Source organism: Miscanthus floridulus, chromosome 5, assembly GCF_019320115.1.
Source record: "Miscanthus floridulus cultivar M001 chromosome 5, ASM1932011v1, whole genome shotgun sequence".
Classification (NCBI taxonomy): domain Eukaryota; kingdom Viridiplantae; phylum Streptophyta; class Magnoliopsida; order Poales; family Poaceae; genus Miscanthus; species Miscanthus floridulus.
The window spans coordinates 22,035,063-22,057,774 of record NC_089584.1 but is presented as its reverse complement, the minus strand read 5'-3'; the positions used below and the strand labels follow the sequence as shown (position 1 = coordinate 22,057,774).

The window sequence follows — 22,712 nt, the reverse complement described above, 5'->3', positions numbered from 1 at the left end:
GCATGTTAAAACCTCATCTCTTTCACATACTCGAGGTGGTATTGTCATCAATCACAAAAAAGAGGGAGATTGAAAGCATCTAAGCCCCTAGTTGGGTTTCGGTGATTAATGACAATACGTGATTGCTGTGACTAACGTGTGCTTTGCAGAGGCAATTAAGTTAGGTCACGGTAATGGAGATTGATTAGGCAATTAAGATGGTCATGCCCCTACGATGGAAATTGTTTTAGGTTTTCAAAGGATGGACGACAAGGTTAAGGATGGACTAGTTCTAAGTGTCGTTTGGTGTTGAAGAGACACTTAGAGTAGTTTAGGACTTTGTTTTTGCCTTTGGCCATACTATTAAGGAGGGTATGGATGGGTAGCTTGACCTGGGTGAGTCTAGTGAGTTAGGTGTGGTGCACACTTGTTAAAACTAGCACTAGGTAGCTCCTAAATATGCCTAAGATCCATTGGAGCAAACTTCATTCACATATGATTGAGAGTTGGAAGTGAATGGAGGGACAAACACTGACCGGATGCTGGTTCTGGTTTGACCGGACACTGGTGCAGAGTTCGGTCAGTACATTTGACCAAGGTGAAAACGTTCGGTGCGACCGGACGCTGAGAGGTGAAGTGACCGGACGCTGAGAGCCAGCGTCCGATCGACTCCAGTAAGGTTCCAGAGAGGGAAAATCGTGACCGGACGCTGGCCAGCGTCCGGTCACACTATAAACACTAGAGTTTGGTGTGTACTGACCGGAGCATCCTGTCACCCTGCAGAGGCACATAACGGTTTGTTTTTCAGCTGGTGTTATAAATATAACCTCCACTCATGTGTGGGGTACTTTTGCTCATTCCAACAACTGAGAAACACCTTAGAGAATGCCAAGAAGAGCAAGGTCCTAGTGAGGTGATTGAGATTTGAGAATCCCAAAGAGAGCCCTCATTAGTGAGATCAAGAGTAGCAAAGTGTGCATCCACCCTTCTCCCTAGGCTTGTCGTGGTCAAGTGAGAGTACGTGCTTGTTACTCTTGATGATCACCATCACCTAGATGGCTTGGTGGTGATTGGGAGCTTGGTGATCATCCGAAGAGCTTGTGGATGACCCAACTCAAGTTGTGAGCGGTTGTGGGTGATTCACCGTGATGGAGTGTCGAAGAATCAACCCGTAGAGAGCACTTGATCCTTGCATGGATCAAGGGAGAGCTACACCCCTTGCACGGGTGCTCCAACGAGGACTAGTGGGGAGTGGCGACTCTCCGATATCTCAGCAAAACATCGCCGCGTTCCTCCTTTCTTTACTTTGAGCATTTACTTTGAGCAATTCAATTCTTGTCATTTACATTCTTAGAATTGCCATGCTAGAGTAGGATTGGAACATAGGTTGCAAGTCTTTTATGCGGTAGAACAATTAGAAACACTTTCTAGGCACAAGTGGTTAATTGGGCTAACCATATGATTTAATTATTGCAAAGAAATTTAGAATTAGCCCAATTCACCCCCCCCTCTTGGGCATCTTGGTCCTTTCATAAGCAATGGAACCGGCTGTCCCAAGAGTGGCTCGACATCCAGCCAAATCAGTTGGACTAACTTTGACCAAAAAGTCACACAAATTTAGATGAGGGAAACTGAATCCCACCATGGCTACACCGAATCAATCGCCGTCATCTCAAGGAGTCGACAGACCGTATAAGCACACGTGGGCCGAGACGGGGAGGGCTCGTCGGTAGCTCTGCCATCACGCTCGATGCCCACGCCAACGCGCACACTGATAGCCACGCCCACGTGCACGCTGGCAACCATACCCACATGCTTGGGGAAGCCACACCTCTCATGCTCATGGCCATGCAAGCTCACATTGCCGTGCCACGCACAACATCACTTCCTCGCCTGTTTGATCCCACGCTGTCACTGATCCAGCCGCCGTTTGTCGCTACTGTGTGGACAACCGCCTCATATCTGACCATGACGGCCTTAGATTGAGATGAGATTTCCCGCCATGGCCGTCCTAGCGCCTGCATGAGCGGCGGTGTGCTCCAGCGGCCATGCAGCAGAGAGGAGAGGAGTGAGGGTGGCGGTGCCTGGTTGCCGCTAGCAGGCAGAGGGGAGAGGAACGGTTCCCGGCCTGAGGGGAGAGTGTCGCTCCCTTGGTCTTTGATATGGGACCATACTTGTGTCAACGCTACTTGTGTATGGGTAGCACATTAGTGACCCTAAAGAGGACCAAATCGTTTTCAACCTCTAAAGTCCTTCTTACTCTCTTTAATATCTATACAATTCGGACGGGCTAATGGATGGAGGGTCTCTCTCTCTCTATGTGTGTGTGTGTGTTTATAACTAGGGTCTCTCTGTTTAACACCCACCGAGGCAGTCGCTGGGGTTATTCGGATGTCGTTCCTATCTAAACTAAGAGAATCTCCAAGAGTTCCCGATAAAGCCTCTCAATCTAGGAATTTTGGCAAGAAAAGAAAAAAACCCATCTCTAAGAGCTCCCAATCCCACCTCCCAATCTTTTGGCACTTGGAAAAAATCACCGAAAGCGCATATCTTAGCGCTCGTGCAATACGTGTGTAGCAGTCTGCCAATCTAAGATGGAAGGGCGTGGGAAAGAATAAAGGGCCGGAAAGGGTTCCCGATGCAAATGTATAAGAGAGAAGGAATATATAAAAGTGGTTAGAATAATTTAGAAATTATATAGGATTTCTCATGTAAAATTGTCTTTTATATTTTAGGAGTGAATTATTGAAAACAGTTGAAGATGGTATTATATATTTATTTCTTCCAATAATTTTTGGCAAGTTGGAAAACTTTATGATTTTGGGAAGAAATTATTGGGAACTCTTGGAGATGATTGACGGGAGAGCTAAGGGTTCTGCTTTTATTCTCATCATAAATTCATAATTTTATTGGATGTGATCAAAAAATTCATAGTTATATGTAGATAACTGATAATTGGATATTGTTCATAAAATAGTAACAATTCTAAATACCTTCTAAAGGGGATCATAAATATTCAGCCTTGGATTCGCGAAACTAATTGACGGGGGACCTAAGGGTTCTGCTTTTAATCTCATCATAAATTCATAATTTTATTGGATGCGATAAAAAAATCATAATTATATTTACGTTGGTTTTTAAATAGATAACTCATAATTGGATATTGTTCATAAAATAGTAACAGTTCTAAATACCTTCTAAAGGGGATCATATACATTCTAGGGAAGAGTAGATTTGAACCACTTCTCCATTTATACTAAGAGCTATGAGTTAAAAAAAAAACGCTTCTCACTACTCCCTATGTGGTTTGGCAGAGCACATTCCGGGTGAGCTTGAGGAGGGACCTTATACTAAGAAGTAATTCTATGTTTATTCTGTGAAGCGGGTTACTGAAATAACTAGCTAGGGGCTGCGAGTTAGTGTATGCATAGAGATTATCCTAGATAATCGTAGAGAAACATTTTTAGTAAAATATTAAAGCACAAGGAGTTCAACCAAATAGGCCCTCCCAGTTAGAATCACTTTTCACCTACTTCTCACCCATCTCCTCGACTAGAATCACTCCATCAGAGAATTAAGAAGCTGGGGCAAGGTAGAGTTGAGAGTTATCTTCTGTGAAATTCTTGTTGCGACCATGGGCCCCCGAAAGCCAAGTGGTGTTCGATAGAAATTTATGTGCCATGCATGGTGACCACGATTCATATAAACATAATAATATATATATATATATATATATATATATATATAGGGAGAGGCTATTCAGTAGCCGGCTACAAAATAAGTTATTCTGTAGCCACCTCCATTTACTATAATTTTATATACTAATTTACCATAATATAAATACATATTTACGATAGTTGGGTTAATATAACACATGGGGATATTTACCATAACGTTATATTAAACCACTTAGTAAGGAGTTACTATAATCTCGTAAAATAACATAGTAATTATCGTAACTCAAAGTGGCTACAGAATAAGTTATTCTGTAGCCAGCTACAGGATAGTAGTTCTATATATATATATATATATATATATATATATATATATATATATATATATATATATATATATATATATATATATACCCGATGGTTTGGAGGAAGGCAATAATGGTGATGTACCAGAAGTCCGTTTGTTTCACCAGTGTCGAGAATCCACCGAGCAGGACAACGGTCGCCCATACGGTCGCCAGCGTCCCCAAGCCATTCATCGCCTTGTATGCGAGTGCCTTGCTGAGGATAAAGAAGTTAAGCCACTCTTCCGGCAGCAAGTCCCCCATGATTTTTCAGGCTGTTGTCCCCCTTTGCTTCCTGGCTATCCTAGCAATGGGACTAATCGCAGATACTAGGACGGTGTCACACATGATGAGTTCAACGAAACACGTTACATATAGACTTGCAGCTTTTGTCCAGCGTACTATCTGTCACCAAAAAAAAAACTTTTGTAGCTTATTACAAGCTAGCACAGAACATAGATTAAAATATATGCAAGCAAGGAATAAAGACATCGGTGTGGTTAAAAGATCTAGGGACCGCAACGTACGTTATAAACTACTGCTATTCCTAATGATGCCCCGGGAGACAGTCCTTACATAGAAAAGAAGACGGTAAATAATTATCTTTTAGAGAGGAAAAACAACAGCATGTTCGGCTAGTGCTGATACAATTGTATACGATCGTGGATTATTACTGCTGGCGGGTTTGGTGTGAGAGAAAAATACTGTTCTGGCTTATAATCCACGATCGTTTACGACCTGGTAACTACTTTTCTAAAAGAGAGAAAAAAAAATGTGAAGTTTATTTATGCCATTACACATGTATCTTTCTTGGCATAAGGATACACAATGAGCCGCCTGGGTTACCTCCGATCGTCACACGCATGTGATATGCGAGTCACATTGGTGAACTAAGAAAGTGATTTTATGTTATGATTTTGGTTTCCAAGATGACTTCCTTTTTTGTTCATGCTTCTATTACATTGCCAATGATTTGTTATTTGTCAGTATTTTCTTACTTGCAAAAGATGTTTAGTAACAAGTTTCATGCATGGAGCGTAGCTTAATAATCTCTACGTAAATTCTTCTAAGATGCGCTAGAAAATAGATAAATTCTAGAACTTCTCGCAATAAATAGAAATGTCTAACCTTTAATTTTGAAGACTGTAGTCATCGTTGCAATGATAACCACTAGATCTATTATGTTTTATAAAAACATTACCACATCTACCATAATTAAAAATACATAAAGTAACCCTCTAATTTTAAATCTAAATTACCCACCAAAATCATTAGGAAATATAAATAAAAATAACCCCCTAAATTATAGAACTCGTTGTGATTATAGTTAATAGATTTTTTGAGAATTATACAGTACAACACAGATATTCACATCGCACGCATACTCACCCCTACGAACACACGTAGGCAAACCCTATCCCTATAAGATGAAGTCACCACAGGCGCCTCGCTGTCGACGGGAACGTCGCCTACCACTGAAAAGTATAGCGTCGCGTTAAATCCTTCCTGGAATAAATAAATCCAGAAAAATACGAGCACCCGTGTCAGTCGAGGACTTAAACCCGGATAGGCAGGTTCCACTACAAGAAGCCCAACCAGCTGATCTATGATCAGTTCACAATAGATTTTTTTATTTGAAACCTTTAGAGTCACGAATGTTTGTTTTAAGTTCTTAGGTTTTAAAATTCAAAATTTAGAATTTTCAAACAGCATTGGGCATCGACATTTAAAAGCCAAAAAGATGGCCAGCTCCTCGACCGGAGCCACCCTCCACGTCGCCCCAGATCTTCGCACACGTTAGATCTTGTGATGGACGGTCCAGATCGTTTGGAGCGGATTTGATGGGAAGCGGCTTCTCGTGCTTCTCCAATTCTTCTGCTTCTATTCAGCTTCTCCGGCTTCTCGTCCGAATCCAGCCAAACAAATATATACCCAGCTTCTGCTTTTCCTTCCGACGCTTCTTCTCTCCCCCTCCGCTCTCTCCTCTTCGCTCTCTCTCTCCCGACCTCTCCCAACGCGGCTAGGGCAACGGCCACCTGCGCGAGCGGGCCGCGGCAGCGGCCGCCCTCCTCCTCCCCCAGCGTGCTGGCTGTGCCAGCACTGCCGGCTCACTGCTCCAGGCGCTGGCGGGGCGCGACGGTGCTCCCGGCCTGCGGCACGGCGCCGTGCGTGGCCACCGGCCGTCGTTGTCCCCGGCCACGGCGCGGCGCGATCGGGCCCCGACGGCGGCTGGCCGCTGGCGTGGGTGCCCCCAGCGTTGCCTCCTCCCGGCGGTCCGCGTGCGCTCGACCAAACCCTAGCGGCGGCGGCTCAGATCGGCGGTTGCATCTGCCGGTACGTCACCGTCTTCTTCTCCTACTTCCTCCCATGCCTCCTCCTCCAGATCCCCTCTCCCCAGTCCGATGTCGGCGCCGTGCAGCGAACGAGCTTGGCCCCGTGAGGCCCGCTCGCTTCACCTCCCCTCGCTCCGCCTTTTCCTCTACGCCCCGACATACGGGTGGAAAGAGCCATCCTCCTGGACCTCTCCCTGGCAGGACCGACCATGTGGTGGCTTGAGGAGGCGGAACGGCCGAACAGCGCTGTGGCGCGGGGCGGGTGTGTTCATCTCATTTATGCTTTTAATTGATGCGTTTTTAGATTGATTTGGTCCATCTACATTTGATTTGGTGAATCTGTATTTTATTTTGGTGGATTGCAGTTTGGTAACCGATTTGGCTCCTGCTGCACCGTGCTGCTTGGTCTCCTCTCCTTGCCTGAGGGCAATCCTCCATTTAGAACCTCCGTAGTCTGCAGTCTCCGACCTGTGCTGTGCGTTCTGGCTGCGACCATCGCATTTCTGCAGTGTCCTGTACCCAAATCAGCACCTATGTATGCGCCTTTGTGAGATTTTAGAAAGTAATGTTGTAAATTTGCTAGGGTCTGCTCATTAGCTATTCAAACCACAGTGCTTCAAATGAAATTAGGCTCATTATTTGATCATTGTTAACCACAAATAGAAGTACGACTATCAGGCTAAAAAATTCCTTTTCCCGCTATAAAAAAGGACCATCTGCTTAACATACTAATACTATCTAGGATATGTTAATTTTAGTGTCTGCAATTCTAGCTTCAATGCATTTTTTTATTAGAAGTTGTCCTGAATGTAAAGCTTCAGGGAAAAAAAATAGTGGCTTAGTATCCCAGAGGAAGCACAATGTTCTTAAAAGTGACAATTGTCTTGCTGAATTCTGCCGCAATGTCCTAACTTGGTGTTTCTCTCACATGGTTAGTAGTTTTGGTCTTGTCCTGCTACCATTCTTCTATGATCTTTCCTGAGCTGACAGATGTTTCCTATGAATCATGTGTCTGAATTGCTAATATGTCCATGCTTTGGTTGCCATGTAATGAAAATAGATCTCTTTGTTCCGTCTCTGCGGATCCATGGCATTAGCAAAGCATTATTCTCCCTTTTATGTTACAAAACCCATTAGCTCCTGAGATGGAAGCCGTGTCCACATCGGCAGAAATTTTTTTGACCGTTAGATCTCCCGATCCGACGGCCTAGGCCCCCAGCAAGAATTTTCTAGAATCGGCTTCGGATTACACTGTGGGCTTTCTCCAGCTTCTCCACAGATTTCTTGTGTTACGACCGTTCCCTCCTAGCTTGTCTACAGAATCATAGTCAGGATTCCAGCTTCTTCCGTCCTCGGCCCATACTCTTCCCGATGTTTCTCTTCCCGACCCCGACGTCTTCCCGCACCACGCCGCCTAGGCCGCTCCCGACGGTGCTGGGGCCCGGCAGGCACGCCGCGACGCCGGGGGAGAGGGAGAGGAGAGCCGCGCGGCGCGCTGCCTGGGCGACGGCGCAGCCGGTTTGGTGCCCGGCGGCGCTCGTGGACCCCGGCGGCAGCCGTCCCCACCATGGCACGACGCTAGCAGGCACCACCGGTGGCTGCCGGCGTGGCTTCCCCACGGCGCTGACTGCTCCCGCTGGTCCGCATGTGCTCCACGAAACCCTAACTCCCTGTGCTTGACGACCGCGAGCTGCTCCTGGCGACGCGACCGCTCGGATCCTCAGCATTGGACTGTTAACAAGTAATGTGGTCATTGAATTATTGGTCTCACAACAAATTCTGTACAGTTAGTCAGTCTGCTAATGGTCTGTAGTGGATCTTGTGTAGGTGCAATTTTTGCCTGACTATGGTGTATAAAATCGACTATTCAATTCTTCTGCTTTTATTTCAAATTCATTTTGTGTTCACGATATATCTAAATATCTGCCAACTTTTGATTGTAGGTGTGTTCCCAAGTTTATGAATTTTGAAACTTTGATTTCACATTGAGGCAGTTCATGTACACTTTTTTTATTGCACTATGCGATGTGCAACCGAATAAGACCTAAAATGAATAGCGTAGAGCATCGACCTGGCTCCATCTGTTCTAGCACCAGTTAATACATGATTTCATTTGTTCTGACTAATTTTATGTGTTCCGCCTAATTTATGTAATTGTTTTTTTATGTGTGCACAGGTTGTGCTGAATCTGCTTCCTTTGCAGAGCACTGTTGCTGCAAGTATACATATATGTGTTCAGCCTTTGTAAATATGCCCATTTATTGCTGAATGTTAAATAGCTATTGCACTTATTTGGGGACTTTTATACCATACACAGTACTGTTAATTTTTCTAAATTTTGCTTACAAGATAATCCATTTTGTTTTTTCATGTTGTCCCATTGTAACACATTATGATAGGATAGTTCCTGCGATTAATTGGTTCAGAGCCTTTTCAAACCAATTTTTCTGATAGTCTGCTACTTTTTCTTTTTTTTCATTTTCGACTGACCCTCCTCCCTTTAAAATATGATGTCAGATGAAAACAGTGCAGACTAAAAGGTGTCCGCGGAGAAAACTGTGCTAGGGACGGCAAGCACAAGGTGATTGATTTACAGGTTGGCAACTTGCTTAATGCCTCATTTGTAGTAAGGAATGCTTCTTTTCAATGCATGGTGTTCATACTAAGTACAAAAAATTCAGTCTCATGTCATCTAACAGTGGGGGCTTCCCCTGCTGTTTTCCTGGTTAGAAAAAAAAGGGTTCTGTTTTGATTCCTTATATTGATCTAAGTTACCTTATGTTACCAGAATAGGATGTTGTTTTACTACTTTGTGAGATTTTTAAAAGTAATGTTGTAAATTTGCTAGGGTCTGCTCATTAGCTATTCAAACCACAGTGCTTCAAATGAAATTAGGCTCATTATTTGATCATTGTTAACCACAAATAGAAGTACGACTATCAGGCTAAAAAAATCCTTTTCCCGCTATAAAAAAGGACCATCTGCTTAGCATACTAATACTATCTAGGATATGTTAATTTTAGTGTCTGCAATTCTAGCTTCAATGCATTTTTTTATTAGAAGTCCTGAATGTAAAGCTACAGGGGAAAAAAATAGTGCCTTAGTATCCCAGAGGAAGCACAATGTTCTTAAAAGTGACAATTGTCTTGCTGAATTCTGCCGCAATGTCCTAACTTGGTGTTTCTCTCACATGGTTAGTAGTTTGTCCCTATACAGTGATGCGCCTCAAAATTTTCCCATGCCTGTATCACTATGTTTTCTCATTTGGGGCTAAAGCAAACTCGGGTTCCAGCTTATGAAAATAAGTTGTCGGTGGTCTGGTGGAGGATTTCGCAACAACAAAGTGAAAAAGCCAGAAATGAAAGGTATGTGCTTCTCTCCATTATAATTCTTCACAGGCTCTTATTTCGTAGAGTTCCTGTCAGCGTCACATGGCCTTGTTACGAATTCTCCGTTCTTGAGATCATCAGGTTTTACGCTTTCGGCGCAAGCTAGAATGACATCGTTAATAACATGTCAAGCCCTTGTGAAAAAATCAGCTCTCCAGAAAGTGATTAGTGACACACCTGCTTTTTCTTTATCTTCTACACAGTTTTTCTTATTTTGTTATGACCTTCCATTTGCTTGAAATATTACGTGGTTACATGAAATAGATATCCATAAACAACCCTCAAAGGGACCTTCTTGATCTGGTTGGTACCAAGATTGAGGAGCCTAAGAATGGTTCTAATGTGTTTTAAGGAGTCATGTTCTAATGGTAGCTTTTAAAAAAGCGATGAGAATAGCAATTTAACGTTCTGCCTTACTGCTATGGTAACCTCTAAAAAAACGATGACTTTAGTGCTTTACGCTTGCGCATTACTGCCTCTGTAACTTATTGCTCAGCAGTATTGCAACTCTTCTGATGTCGTTCACACTTCCAGTGACCACACATTCCATATGTACTTATCCCTATGCAGGAGGCGACTTATAACCCTATTATTGGCCTACTCTACAAAAGCCTAATCTCTAAATTTAATTTGCACAACCTTAGCCGTTTACTTATCAACATCATCAGCCTCACAACATGTTTACATCTGTGGAGACACTTCTAACAATTCCTCAATGGACACCTCAGACAACGACAATCAAGGCTGGGAACGCGGGATTTTTTACTGTGAATAAGGGTCTTCATAGCTCAATCCGGAGTGCGTAAATGGTAAGGGCCTGTTTGGAATGCGGGATTTTTCCCTGTGAAAATGAACTGATTCCTGTAGAATTCCTGCGCAATTCCTGTGAAATTCCTGCGTTCCAAACAGGCCCTAGGTGTTATAGCCTCAGAATAAATGTGCTTACACATGAAAATTGTTAGAAGGTGTACGTGTAGGGTAATTTAACAAATTCCTATCATGAAGGGAAGTACCTTACGGTTTACCACCCTGGCCACTATCAACGACTCACATGACCCCACTTTTAATTCTTTAGGCATTTCTTTGAATAAAGTTGGTACCAACCGTACGGGTGACAGCAAGATTGTTTATTTGCTGTCACTTCTCTTTGGATGGAAAGTTACTAGCTGGTGCTGCTCATAAGAAGGAGGTAAAATATTCTTTCAGATCCTACGTCTTGCTCTGTCCTTTGGTTTTTGACCCACACCTCCTCACGGTTCAATGCACTGTTTTGTTACACATGTATTGCTGCACGGGACTGATCATTTCTTATCTGAGTTGGGCTTTATCAGTTGATGAAGACCAGTGCTATGCCCCTGGGCTTTATCAATACAAGATAATTTCTATGCAGTTATTGTTCCCGAATGGTTAATCAGTGTGCCATATTTTTTCCTTTCCTTCTCAATTCTTGGAATTCCATCTGCCTGTCGTAATATAACTGAGAGCTTTCTCCTGCTCGTAACTATTTTTTATGGCCTCGCTTTTTATGATCTTATTTTTTTGCCATTTGGTACAGATAGAACAGTTAGCTTTTTTGGACATTCTGCAGCCACTTTCCTCTGATAACACATATCGTGTCCATATTGGAGGTGACAATTTCCAATTTGTATAAATCTCAAAGCTCACTTCCGAAGAATTCAAGGTGAGAATTTCCAATCTGTATAATTCTTAAATTTGATGCTACTTAGCATCATCTGTATACTGCTTGTCTTATTTCAGTAAGCCTTCCGTCCTAGAGTCCAGTTGAAGGTTGTGCCATGGCTTTACCATATCACATATAATAGCACAACCGCACAAATTATGTTCAAATCAAATCTTCTTTGCTCCAAAACTATTTTTCTATAAAAAGGAATGGATTAATCCCAACTAAATCTTAAGAATGTTTAGTTTTCTGATAATAGGTACCTTAGTTTTCATTGACATTTTCATATCACCTCATCGAATGCTTGGTACAACAAAGAGGAATAGAGTGAGCTCAAAGTACACTAGAATTAAAATTACAGTGTGGTTCTCTTTGTCAGATTCGTAGCCTTTATGTCATAGGATTGTAAAATTAACCTCTCCCTACTCTATATGCACAGTGGTAAACCATGTGTTTCATCATCAAAGATACCCAGTTTAGTACACCTTATAACATTCAGGCTACAGCTCGTTTGACATATGAGTTGTGCTTTCAGCTCACTTAGCACCATCCAAACCGAGTTGCATAGTTCTGGTGCAATGGTTTTTACTCAACATTTAGGCTACACTTCCTTTGGAAATGTTGGAAGCAAAAAAACAGTACCATGTACAGGGCTTTTAATACAGCACAGCAACACTTGCCAAACCAATCTTAGTCATAGATACTTGGCCAAAGAGGTAATTTCAGCCATGGATGACTCCAAACATAGTGGTCTCAACAAATGCGTTGACAACTCTTTTGCTGTGCATTATGACCTATGTAATTTCAAGGCATGATCAGCTACTACTCATAGAAGAAGATAAGAGGACTATAGAAAATCTACAGCTACATTCTTGTACTTCTACCATTCATTTATGATACCCAAATTCCACGTGTATTTCTATTGCAATGCCTATTTTCATGTAGTTCTATCAACCATTTATGCTTACCAATATAGTACGTTCCCAGGCAAGATACTACCACTATGCATTATTACTCGGCTTGTTCGGGTGTTCTTAAAAGCAACACTGCTGCAGCCAAAAGTCTCACAGTTCACTATACGAAAAGCAGCTGCTGCTTGTAAATTTCCCATTATATCTGCTGAAATTTCCCATCTTTTTTAGCAATATACTGTCTAAAGATCTATCTTACTCAGGTAAAGTATGAAGTCTATTCTAACATTGACACTAAATAAATTACATATAAGAAAATTACAGCTGTATTGTGGCTACTTGGGGGCAATTGTAGATGAGCACATTCAAATTATTAAGATTTATTGACCTCTGATCCCATAAATAAGCACATACATGATTAGTAGACTATTATTTTATAACTGTAAATGAAGAAAGCTTCAGTACAATAGAAAGATAACTAGCTTTTTAAACATCATGGGGTAGATGTAGAAGAGTTTAGCAGCTCAGATTGTGCAAATGTCTTCAGCTTAGTTTAATCAATATTCCATCTATTTATCCTTCTGTTTATTTGACAATCAAATATATACATGGTCAGCGGGACAATAGGAAGCATGCTGCTAAGCCTTCCAAGTTAGGTGACTGATTAGCTTCCCACATCCACATGTTCAGTTGACCAAATATTAACTGATTTGTTGCAGCTTATTGACATGGCATATTTACATAACGCAGATATAGATGTGCTTGCCTATTGTTAGTCCTGATGATTATAATTACAAATATTTTTTACTCTACACATGGATGTATTGTCTATTAGTCCCTTCTTTTAAAAAATGAAATTGCAGTATAGCACCCATTCGGTATTATAATGACATTCAAAGGAAAAATGACTGACAGGTTCATACTTGTTTTTCCCCTGTTTTCTATATGGAATTTCCCTTTTTCATTTTAATGTGTTATTTCTACACCTTACCACCCTGAAGCATTTATTTTTAGAGTGCTTCGCACAAACTTTGTTTACTGAACCACCCAAACCTTAAATGGCCTTCAGAGGTATTATCCTGTATTTATCGACTTCATCACACAACAAAACAATTCTACTGTTTAGATCTCCATGCTATTTTCCAATCCAGTTATGATATGTCTATATTTCTAGGTTGGGCTCCCTTGCTGATCTAGGAGCAACACTTTCTCAATCCTGTAGAGAACACCTTCCAAGTTCAGTTCATCCTTTGGGTGAGTTATCCTCTTCATTTGCCTTTCTTACATGTTATCCTGAGACTGTCATATGAACTTAATTGCTGTTGTGTGGTATTCGTCATGTATAGGCGCTGCTCATTGGTTTCCTGGATGGGTGGGATGACAGCCAGGGGCCTCAAGTCATCGCCCCAACCATCTGGTCAAAACTAATGCCGACCTCACACACCAGTTAATCTCATCTCTTCCAACCGAGTTTAGACAGGCAGCAGCTCATATACCACAGTCACAGGAACTATGCAATCCACTGGATGAACTAACCCTTACCATAGACTACTACCACAAAAACGTGCAAAAGCTGCATGGATACTACGAAACCAACAAGGTACGCTTCTAACATCCAGCTATGTGTCCCATCTACTACCGCTACCTCACGTATTCAGAAACAATGGATGCCTATGCTTTCAGCAAAAATACATCTCAACCAGACTGCAGACAGAAACGCCGAGCCTAGCAGGCAACCGCTGGGATTGGATGAATGCAACAGAAGAATGATGTACATCAGCATCATCATGCATCGCCTATCACCAGACCTTCACCAGCACCACCACACATCGACAGCGCTACTACCACCGAAGACAACTATTTGTGTACACCGGCTTAGAGATCAGCTACCGTGTATAGCTTTCCTACTATAAAATACTTATCCCTGTAATATATTTCAATAGACCTGTATAACCTCTTAACGTGCTACCGCGCGAGCGCGCGGAATCGCGCGCCAATCCACTAGTGGTGTATAATAAAGTTGGAGTGCTCGATGTGATCCACATGCCGGGTAATTAATGACCCGTTCAAACACAGGGCCGGTTTGATTCCCTTGGGTAAAGTTTAGCCAGGGCTAAAGATTAGCCTTTCGGGCTGTTTGGATACATGACTAAAAGGTGAAAGAGAGAAGAGAAAGAGAGTAAAGGCACATGTTAGCACTTTTAGTCCTCTTTAGCCTACCTTGCAAGGGCTAATAGGCTAATGGAGGGTTACAGACTAGCTTCTCCTTTTGGCCCTTCTGTTTAGATCCCTAAGAGCTAAAAGGTGGCTAAAAGGGGAGGGCTAATCTTTAGTGCATTGAATCTAAACAGGGCCACGGTTCCATAGGCCAACATGGCAACATGCATCTCTGTATTGCGTCTCCACTAACACGAGAGCACAAGGATTACAGAAACGTGAAGTACAAGAGACCGCTTAATTTGTAGGGATATAAATCTTCAAAAAAAAGTTGCAGTGATATACTGTAAACCAACTCCATGTAAGGACTTCACGCAAATCTACATGACTGATCGAGTTCCGGGGATCAACACAACACGGTGGCCTGCTCTACTGCAGGCTGCGTAGGTGGTCCATGGCCTCCGCGAGCGTGCGCGCGAAGCGTGTGATGTCGAGGCGAACGTCCTGCTTGGTCATGTAGATGTCGAACATGACTGCCCAGCCTTTGCGGTGGATGGAGTCCGGGTCCTTGATCGCCGGGTGGTCGCGCCCCAGCAGCTCCAGCAGCGAGCTCTCCTCCAGGGTGACGTTGTAGCAGAGGTACTTGAGCCCCATGTCCGCCGCCGGCTCGCCGTACTCGATCCTCGCAATCAGGTCCAGCTTCCCCCACGGCACCACCTGGATGAGCACCCCGCCGGGCGGCAGGAACACCTCGTTCGTCATCCCGGCGCCGTGGATGCCCACCATCACGTCGAACGAGTTCACCACCCGCGCCTGCTCGTCCACGGCCGCGTCGATCACCAGATCCGTCACCGTGACCTCGAACCCCGCCGCCTCCGCCGCCCGCACCATCTCCTCCCCGTTCAGGAACCGCCGGGTGCGCTGCCGCTGGATCAGCATCAGCCGCGGCTTCTTGCCCGCCGGCTCCCGGGCCGGGCTGACCGGCGCGCCGCGCGGGAGCGCGTACGCCTCGCGCAGGAACCTGGTGAAGTCAGGCATGGAGACGCGGCGCCGCCCCGGAACCCACTCGGGGACGACCCCGAAGTCCTTGTGCAGGCGGAGGCCCACGGTGAGGTGCGGGAAGCACCGGACGTGGGCGTCGCCGTCCAGGGTCACGACGTCGTACCTGGACAGCCGGCGCAGGGCGAGCCTGTACTTGCCCAGCCACCACGGCTGGACCCGGTTGATGACGAGGAACTGGACCTCGCGGTCGTACCGCAGCGAGGCCAGGAAGAGCGGCAGGAGCACGTCGGCGTTGTCGTGGAAGGCGTTGCCCGAGTACCCGCCGAGCGCGAACACGACGCCCGGGACGTGGTGCGTCACCGTGCACGGCGGGGCGGCCGCCGGGTCCTGCAGCTGCGTCACGTTGAGCTTGTCGACGTTGGACGCGCTCCGGCGCGAGTACGGCCGGATCTTCCACTCCCGGCGCTCCGACGACGACCAGCCCGAGGGCACGATGTCCACCGACCAGGCTTTGCCGTTGATGCGGACGTCGCCATCAACTTCGCAGTAGTCAGATAAGCGCTCCTCCGTGCTGCACACCACCTTGTTGGGCTTCTCTGTTGCACAGCAGGAAAAGCACAAGATTCACAGCGATTAATTCAAACACTTTTGTGAAAAGGGAGACCTTGCCGTGTTAAAAGTCGGATCCGTCACAATTCTCATAAAATCTCTAGCTACTACTAAGATTTACCAAAATTATTTCACCAGGCCAGACACCTCCAAAATTTTACTGACTATTTAGCCGTGATAAATATATAAGGCAAATTTTGATTTCAGTATCGGGAGACACGGTTCACTGTCTCCCACACTTTTACTTCGATACAGACAAGCTCAATTTTTTTCCCCGGTTTACGATGACGACCTTGGACTCTCGGTCCGAAATTGGGCACGATGAAAATTCAATTGGGTGATTATATTACCTGTTTCACTTGGGCCTTGAATCAGCTGTTTATCCGCGATCTGTTGCTCTTTCGTGGCGACAACTGCAGATTAATCGACAACAAGCAAGCAAGCATCAGTTGATGGCCTGACTACCTACAAGTTCTTGTCGACCCTAGTCTTCTCCATGCTGTATGTAAAAGTGCTCACCTGTTTCACCGAGACCTTCGAACTGCTGTTTATTTGGAGTATTCGAGAGCCATTGTGCTACCGTAGTGACAACTGCAGATTAAGCAATAATAAGCAAACTAACTAAGAAAACCAGCTACGGCGTGACATTTGTGCGAGTGGTTCCTTACCGTTGGGGCGGCTGATGGCAGTCTGCTGCGAGACGACGAGGTAGGTGAGGAGCACGAAGAGGACGCCGGCGATGAGGCCGACGTTGATGTGGCTCTGCACCGAGGTTTTCATGCTCTTCCCGGGGGAGCTTCACCTAGCAGCCGCCTCCTTCTGCCGCTGCTGCTAGTGGTGGTGGTCTGTCGTCGTCTCTCTCTCGGCCGATCCCAGTACGTGGTTAAAACTTAAAACTCAGACGGTGGTAATTAAGCAACTCTCCAGGGTTCTCGAGATCCGGGTCGTCTCCATTATTATTATTTTTTCGAACAATGTCCCTATTATTAATTAACTACTAGTGCTCGGAATTCTATAGCATCCGGGTCAACTCCGATGCAGTGCTGTTCGGAAGCTTCATTAATGCGATCTCTGCAAGTGAGTCGTCCGATCTGGTGTTTACTGTTTATAGTGTACTCCTATCAATAGGCAACTACTACATATTTATATGGAAGTGCTATTAGATAGATGTACATAATATGACAATACTATATATAGCCAACAATTGGCTTTACTAGTCCAACAGTCTGCACAGGATCTTAGCAGACATAATCTTATGCTGGCATAAATGTACATTTGATTTTCAAATTTTAATCTTGTCAGACGATAAAGATCTTTTATTCGTGCAGCTAATTAAAACTCTTGTGCTTAGTATATCTTTATTAACTCTCTCCTTTGTATTTTATAGGAAACATTTTAGGTCATAGACGACACTTTTAGTTAGAATTTTTAGGATTTCTCTTTTTTAACGTGGTTTGTATTTAGTTGAAATCTAATTATAAAAGCACTTGTTTCGTCTTTTTCTTTGATATCATGAATCTATATGTTAGCTTTCAACTTTGATTTTATTAGTTTTTGTAATTTATTTTATTCACATATTAGGTTGAAACTCTAATACTTGTTGCATCTTTTATTCAAATATTTACTTCTTTATTTTATTAAAAAAGATTCTAGGTCCTAGCCAACTCTTAATTATTACTATAATGGCATAAACGGTTTGTTTTAACTTGGGTCCGCGGTACTAAAGTTGTTGAGTACTTGAGTTTGCTATACCCAAGAATTGTACATGCTGTACTGTAGTATTATTTTATAAAACATGAATCTAGCTTTCAGAATTAAATATAAATATTGATATGACATAATTTTTTTAAAATGTATAAAAACTCATTTAGAATAAAACCTACAAATTTTATTATCATGAAGTATTATAACTTAAAGCGTATTGTCAGTGCCATTGACGCGTAATTTGTGAAGGAAACATTTCTTCCATCCTTGATAACTATTAAAATAAATGTTTTCGCTTACGAGTTAGCACGAGATCATTAGCCATGCTCAGTGACTAACTTCCTCTGCATGCTTACAAGTTACAGTACGAGACTAGCTATAGCGCTAGCGGTACGCGGTACGTCCGATCGGCGACTCGTGCAGACTACACTAGGTGTCTTGTTTCTTCAGAGAGAACATACGGTGCCGATGAGCGCACACGTTGCCGCTTGCCTTGCCGGTGATTTCCGTGTGTAACACTGTTGTTCTATCTAGCTAGTTATGATTTTCTCCGTGATCGTGGAGATAGCCGAGGTTGCATGGCTGGCTAGTTATATTAGATTATACGTGGATCGCGTCTGCGGATCAAATTAAGTGGTGTGGGCTAGTAATTTTATTCGATGATGATAAGATTAGGACGCCCGGATGGACGGACGCCTCGACAGCCCACTCCCGCAGCGCTCGCACTCCTCTCCATTCTTATCCTTTCGCGGCCCACGCCCACACCCGATGACGCGGCCATCGCTGCTTCTTGGCCGCCGCCGGCTCCTTCTCCCACCCCCGGTGTCCTCCTCCCCCACCCCAGCTGGCTCCTTCCCACACCCTGCCGTCCCCTTCCCCACCTCGGCGGTCCATTCCCCCACCCAGGCACTCGATGTGGAAGCGGTGGCCACACCTGTTGCAGCGCGCGCGGCCGTCGCCGTCGACCGTCGCAGTGGTCCTTGTCGCCACCACCGGCGATGGCTAGGCTCCGAAGCAGCCACCGTTGGCCATTGCCGCCGAACCCCGGCGGCCGGAATCGATCGGTGCAGCCTCCCCCTCCCATATGTCCCCTGACCCCTGGCATCTCCTTCCCCCAACCCCGTCATCCTCCTCTCCCACCCCAGCGGCGCCCCTCCCCCCACAATGGTGTCCTCCCCCATCAGGAGCCCCCAATGCCGCAGATGCGGCGGCCATGGCACTCCACGCGCCAGGCTCTCTCTCTCCCTATGTTGCAATTGTATGTTTTGATTGTTTCAGGCGTTTCATAGGTATGTTGCATTTGATTCATATGGATGTTACAAAAGTAGATCAGAGGATGTTGCACAAGTTGTATATGTTACAATTATTTCAGAGGCATATTGCAAGAGTATGTTTTCAAGTGTTCCAGACGTTTTAGAGGTATGTTTCATCTGTGCTTTTCGGATGCAAGTTGCAATTTGTGTTTATCTGAATGTTGCATATGTTTCATACATATGTTGCATGTTTTTTGTTCGGATATTGCGTATGGTTGCAATGGTTTTCAAGTGTGTTTCAGGTGTGTTTTTCAAGTGTTTCATAAGCAGGTTTCTAGTGTTTCAACTGCCTTCAGACTTATGTTGCAACTGTTGTATTTGGTGTTTCGAAAGTAGATCGTGTGTTGCTTCTCTTCTCCTCCCACCTTCTGTTGCATCATCTCTCCCCGAGCCGACAGGGCATCCATACGAACGAGGGATGGGTGATGGGCGCGTTGGGCGACGCTGTCTTCGGAGCGAGATGGACGCTGGGTGGAGGGGGCTGCGTACGTCGCGGTTGGGAGCAGGGGCGCAGGCGCGTGGTGACGTGGGGCACGGCGGGCGCGCTCTCCTATTGCGCGGATGTAGCGGACGCACACATTTTGTTTCGATACAATTTTTACGTGAGGGGGCGCGGTGGATGCGTCAAACGGGAGCTGCGTCTGGACACAGACATAGGGTCGGACGTCCGGGCACTGGAGTTGTCGAATTTTATTTGGAGTATTTCTTCGATCGAGAATCGAGTTGATGGCACGCGGTGTGCTCACAGGGGCGGATCTACATGGTATGCCAGGTATGCACCGGCATACCCTGCATCCAGCAACTATAGAGTACGTATATACGTGTAGATTTGACAAAAAACGTACATGGAAGATGATCAGCGGCTGTGTTGCATCTGGATGGTTTCCGCTCACCACTCGCGACGGCCATTCCACTTTCCACTTTCCACTTCCAGGCCCACGGCTAACGCGGCCCACGGCCCGCGGCCACAGCCCACATGACCTGACTCCAGCGCCTTGGCCACACAACAGAACTTGGGAGTTGGAGTCCATGGCTCAGACGCTGCCGCGCAGAATTCGGAGCAACATGTGATGGATCGACGGAGTCTTAGCCCGTCGATGACTCTAGTCAGCGAAGCCGCATATGCACCCGCCGCCTAGCGTGGCTACGAGCAAAGGAGAGTTGTGACTAATTATGATCGGGATCTATCAGATCAAGGAGTCAAAGGATCTGCTAGGCTGCTCCGCTGCTAACCTGACTGTCGGCCACAGAGGTGAGCCTCTACTCTTTTATTTTCTTCTTTTCACATTGAGAGGATATTTCTTTAAGTTGATAATAAAAATAATATAATCAAGATACTCATGTCTCTTAGAAAGTATCACCTAAAAAAGCCAGACAAGTAGCATTATAAGTCGCTTGCACTCTTTTATTTATGTCTAAACTTTGAATTGTCAGGCGTTTGAATTTAAAACTTACTAGAAGAACGCCCCGCGTGTTGCTGTGGGAATCGCTTATGAAATTATACTAATATGATTGAATAAATATCATAATATATACTAGTGGATGATTTTTAGCATTCTGATGTAGACAACTAAATATATGTTACTAAATGATGTGGTTTGCTAACGTAAATAGCTTGAATGAAGACATAATGTCATGTGTTAGTGGATGCTGATGTGGACAGAGATAGTTAAATATGTTATTGGAATGTTCTAGTGGATACTGATGTGGTGCATGGCAAAATAAATTGCAAGTGGGTTTATCTTTATAAGAGATAGATTCTGTAACTACGTGCGTGTATATTAAATTATGTTATATTCTACTATTCTTATCAAATTCACAAATGTTTTTATCAAATTATATATGAAAAAATTTTAGCGACATACCCTAAGTTAAATTCCTAGATCCGCCACTGTTTGCTCCCATGATCACATATACTGTATATGCTAATAATAATATATGTGGTCAAAGCACAGATCAGGCCAGTAGTTAAGCAATTGTTGTCGGTGATCTCGAGATTCGAGTCGCAGTGCGAGCTAGGGAGTTGTTCGTTCCACACCTGTACTTGTTCACAGTACGCGCGTTACTTAAAGAAGAATCAAACGGAAGGGATGAACGGTAGTATATTAACTAGCTTTTGTTTTCATATAAGAATAAGAACGTGCGGTGGATCGGCGTCGCTCGTCCGTCGGTGCCTTTGGCAAAATGGCAATCCCACTCGAAACGTGTATCAGATGGTTCAAAGTGATAGACATACATATTTTCTTTTGGTGTATGGTCTCATTGGACTTGTATTGAATTTGCCGGTGGCAAGTTGAAATTAAAGAACCTCCTCTGCTATGAATATCATCAAGATTAAACAAAGAAATAAAATAAATAATGATTGGATGAATATATAGCAGCATAAATAACCTTCTATTATTTTGTCCCTCCTGCTCCATTTCTGGATCCGCCACTGCAGATTGAGGAATAGAATTGGATGGTGTTATTCTAAACTTTAAACAATAAATAGTTACACGCTTATTGTTTAGTTATCATTCGAGCAAAATAGATATTTGTCAAGCAAAATGTCTGTTTAAACAGAAATCGTGTACCACTGTATAGCATTTAAATGATGTATAATCGGGCTATACAGCCGTAGTGCAGCTAGAGATGCCAATGGGGTTCCAAACTTCCAATCCCCTATTCCCCACGGAGAATTCTCCTATTAGGGGACGGTGATGGAGCCAATGTAATTCCAACGGAGATTGAAATGAGGAAATTTTAGTCCCTGTTAGGTTCGCGGGAATGGGGATAGGTGGAATCATTTCTCTGTCCCTGTTCTCTGCATACCCGCCCCGTGAACTCGCCCGTACTCAGAATTAGACTCTTGGCCTATTTAGATTCTACTAAATGCTCAACACTAACATTGTATAAATAGCAAACTAAACTCTAAATTAGATGTCTCTTGTAATATCAATTTTTGCTCATCCAATTTGTATGGATTTAACACTATGAATTTTCTTTTGCTCTCAGAATATTGTATTCTGTAACGGGGATGGGTTCTCCACGGTAAAAAAAAATTCCTCACTCAGGGTGGGGATGGGAAGAAAAACTCACCCACGAAGATTTACGGGGGACGAAGATGGAGAATTTTTCTCCATATGAGGATAGAGATAGGAAGCTATCCCCAACCAAAAATTCTCTTTTGACATCTTTAGGTGGTGTTTGTATCACTAGTTCAAGGACTAAAGTTTAGCCTCCTGCTGGGCTGTTTGGATCCATAAGCTAAACTTTAGTCCTCTAATCTACAATGACTGATTTACCCTCATTTAATTATCCATGTATAGCCATGTATGCGAGCGGCAAGAGGCATTGGGCATCCAGCCCCCGCCCCGAGGGTGTTTAGCCTAGTTTAGGGTCTCTTTCGGAGCAAAAGATTTTAGCCCAGTTTTTAGCCATTTATTCACTTTTAACCTCCCTGTTTGGATCTCATGGCAAAAAAAAGGGCTAAAAGTGCAGGGCTAAAGTTTTGCCATGGGATCCAAACAGGATCATAGTTGGAGGACCGATGATTAGTCATAAAAGTCTATATAACCCTCTGACGTATTAAGAGTGGTCTACATAACCCCTAAATTATAAAATCATGTATTATACA

General features: G+C 44.1%; 1 protein-coding gene and 1 long non-coding RNA gene across 22 annotated transcripts; one reads left to right on the top strand and one right to left on the bottom strand.

The window, feature by feature from the left end:
* The first annotated feature begins 5,724 nt into the window (after window positions 1–5,724).
* On the top strand, window positions 5,725–14,272 carry LOC136449667 (uncharacterized). Of its 21 annotated transcripts, XR_010758081.1 has the most exons (8): window positions 5,726–6,592; window positions 6,696–9,695; window positions 10,448–10,528; window positions 10,795–10,908; window positions 11,275–11,400; window positions 13,486–13,565; window positions 13,658–13,911; window positions 13,995–14,272. It is a non-coding gene; the product is annotated as an uncharacterized lncRNA (long non-coding RNA). The 21 variants fall into 21 exon arrangements; XR_010758078.1 differs by lacking the exon at window positions 10,448–10,528 and having other exon boundaries at window positions 5,725–6,331; window positions 6,417–6,592; window positions 10,795–11,400; XR_010758077.1 differs by having other exon boundaries at window positions 5,725–6,592; window positions 10,795–11,400.
* A 509-nt stretch (window positions 14,273–14,781) lies between these two features.
* On the bottom strand, window positions 14,782–16,928 carry LOC136451747 (beta-1,2-xylosyltransferase XYXT1-like). The gene is made up of 4 exons (XM_066452435.1): window positions 16,748–16,928; window positions 16,599–16,670; window positions 16,430–16,492; window positions 14,782–16,066 (listed from the first exon to the last, which is right to left on the bottom strand). The coding sequence occupies exons 1-4, from the start codon at window positions 16,857–16,859 to the stop codon at window positions 14,898–14,900; spliced, it is 1,416 nt and encodes a 471-aa protein (XP_066308532.1). The 5' UTR covers window positions 16,860–16,928; the 3' UTR covers window positions 14,782–14,897.
* Window positions 16,929–22,712: the final 5,784 nt, after the last annotated feature.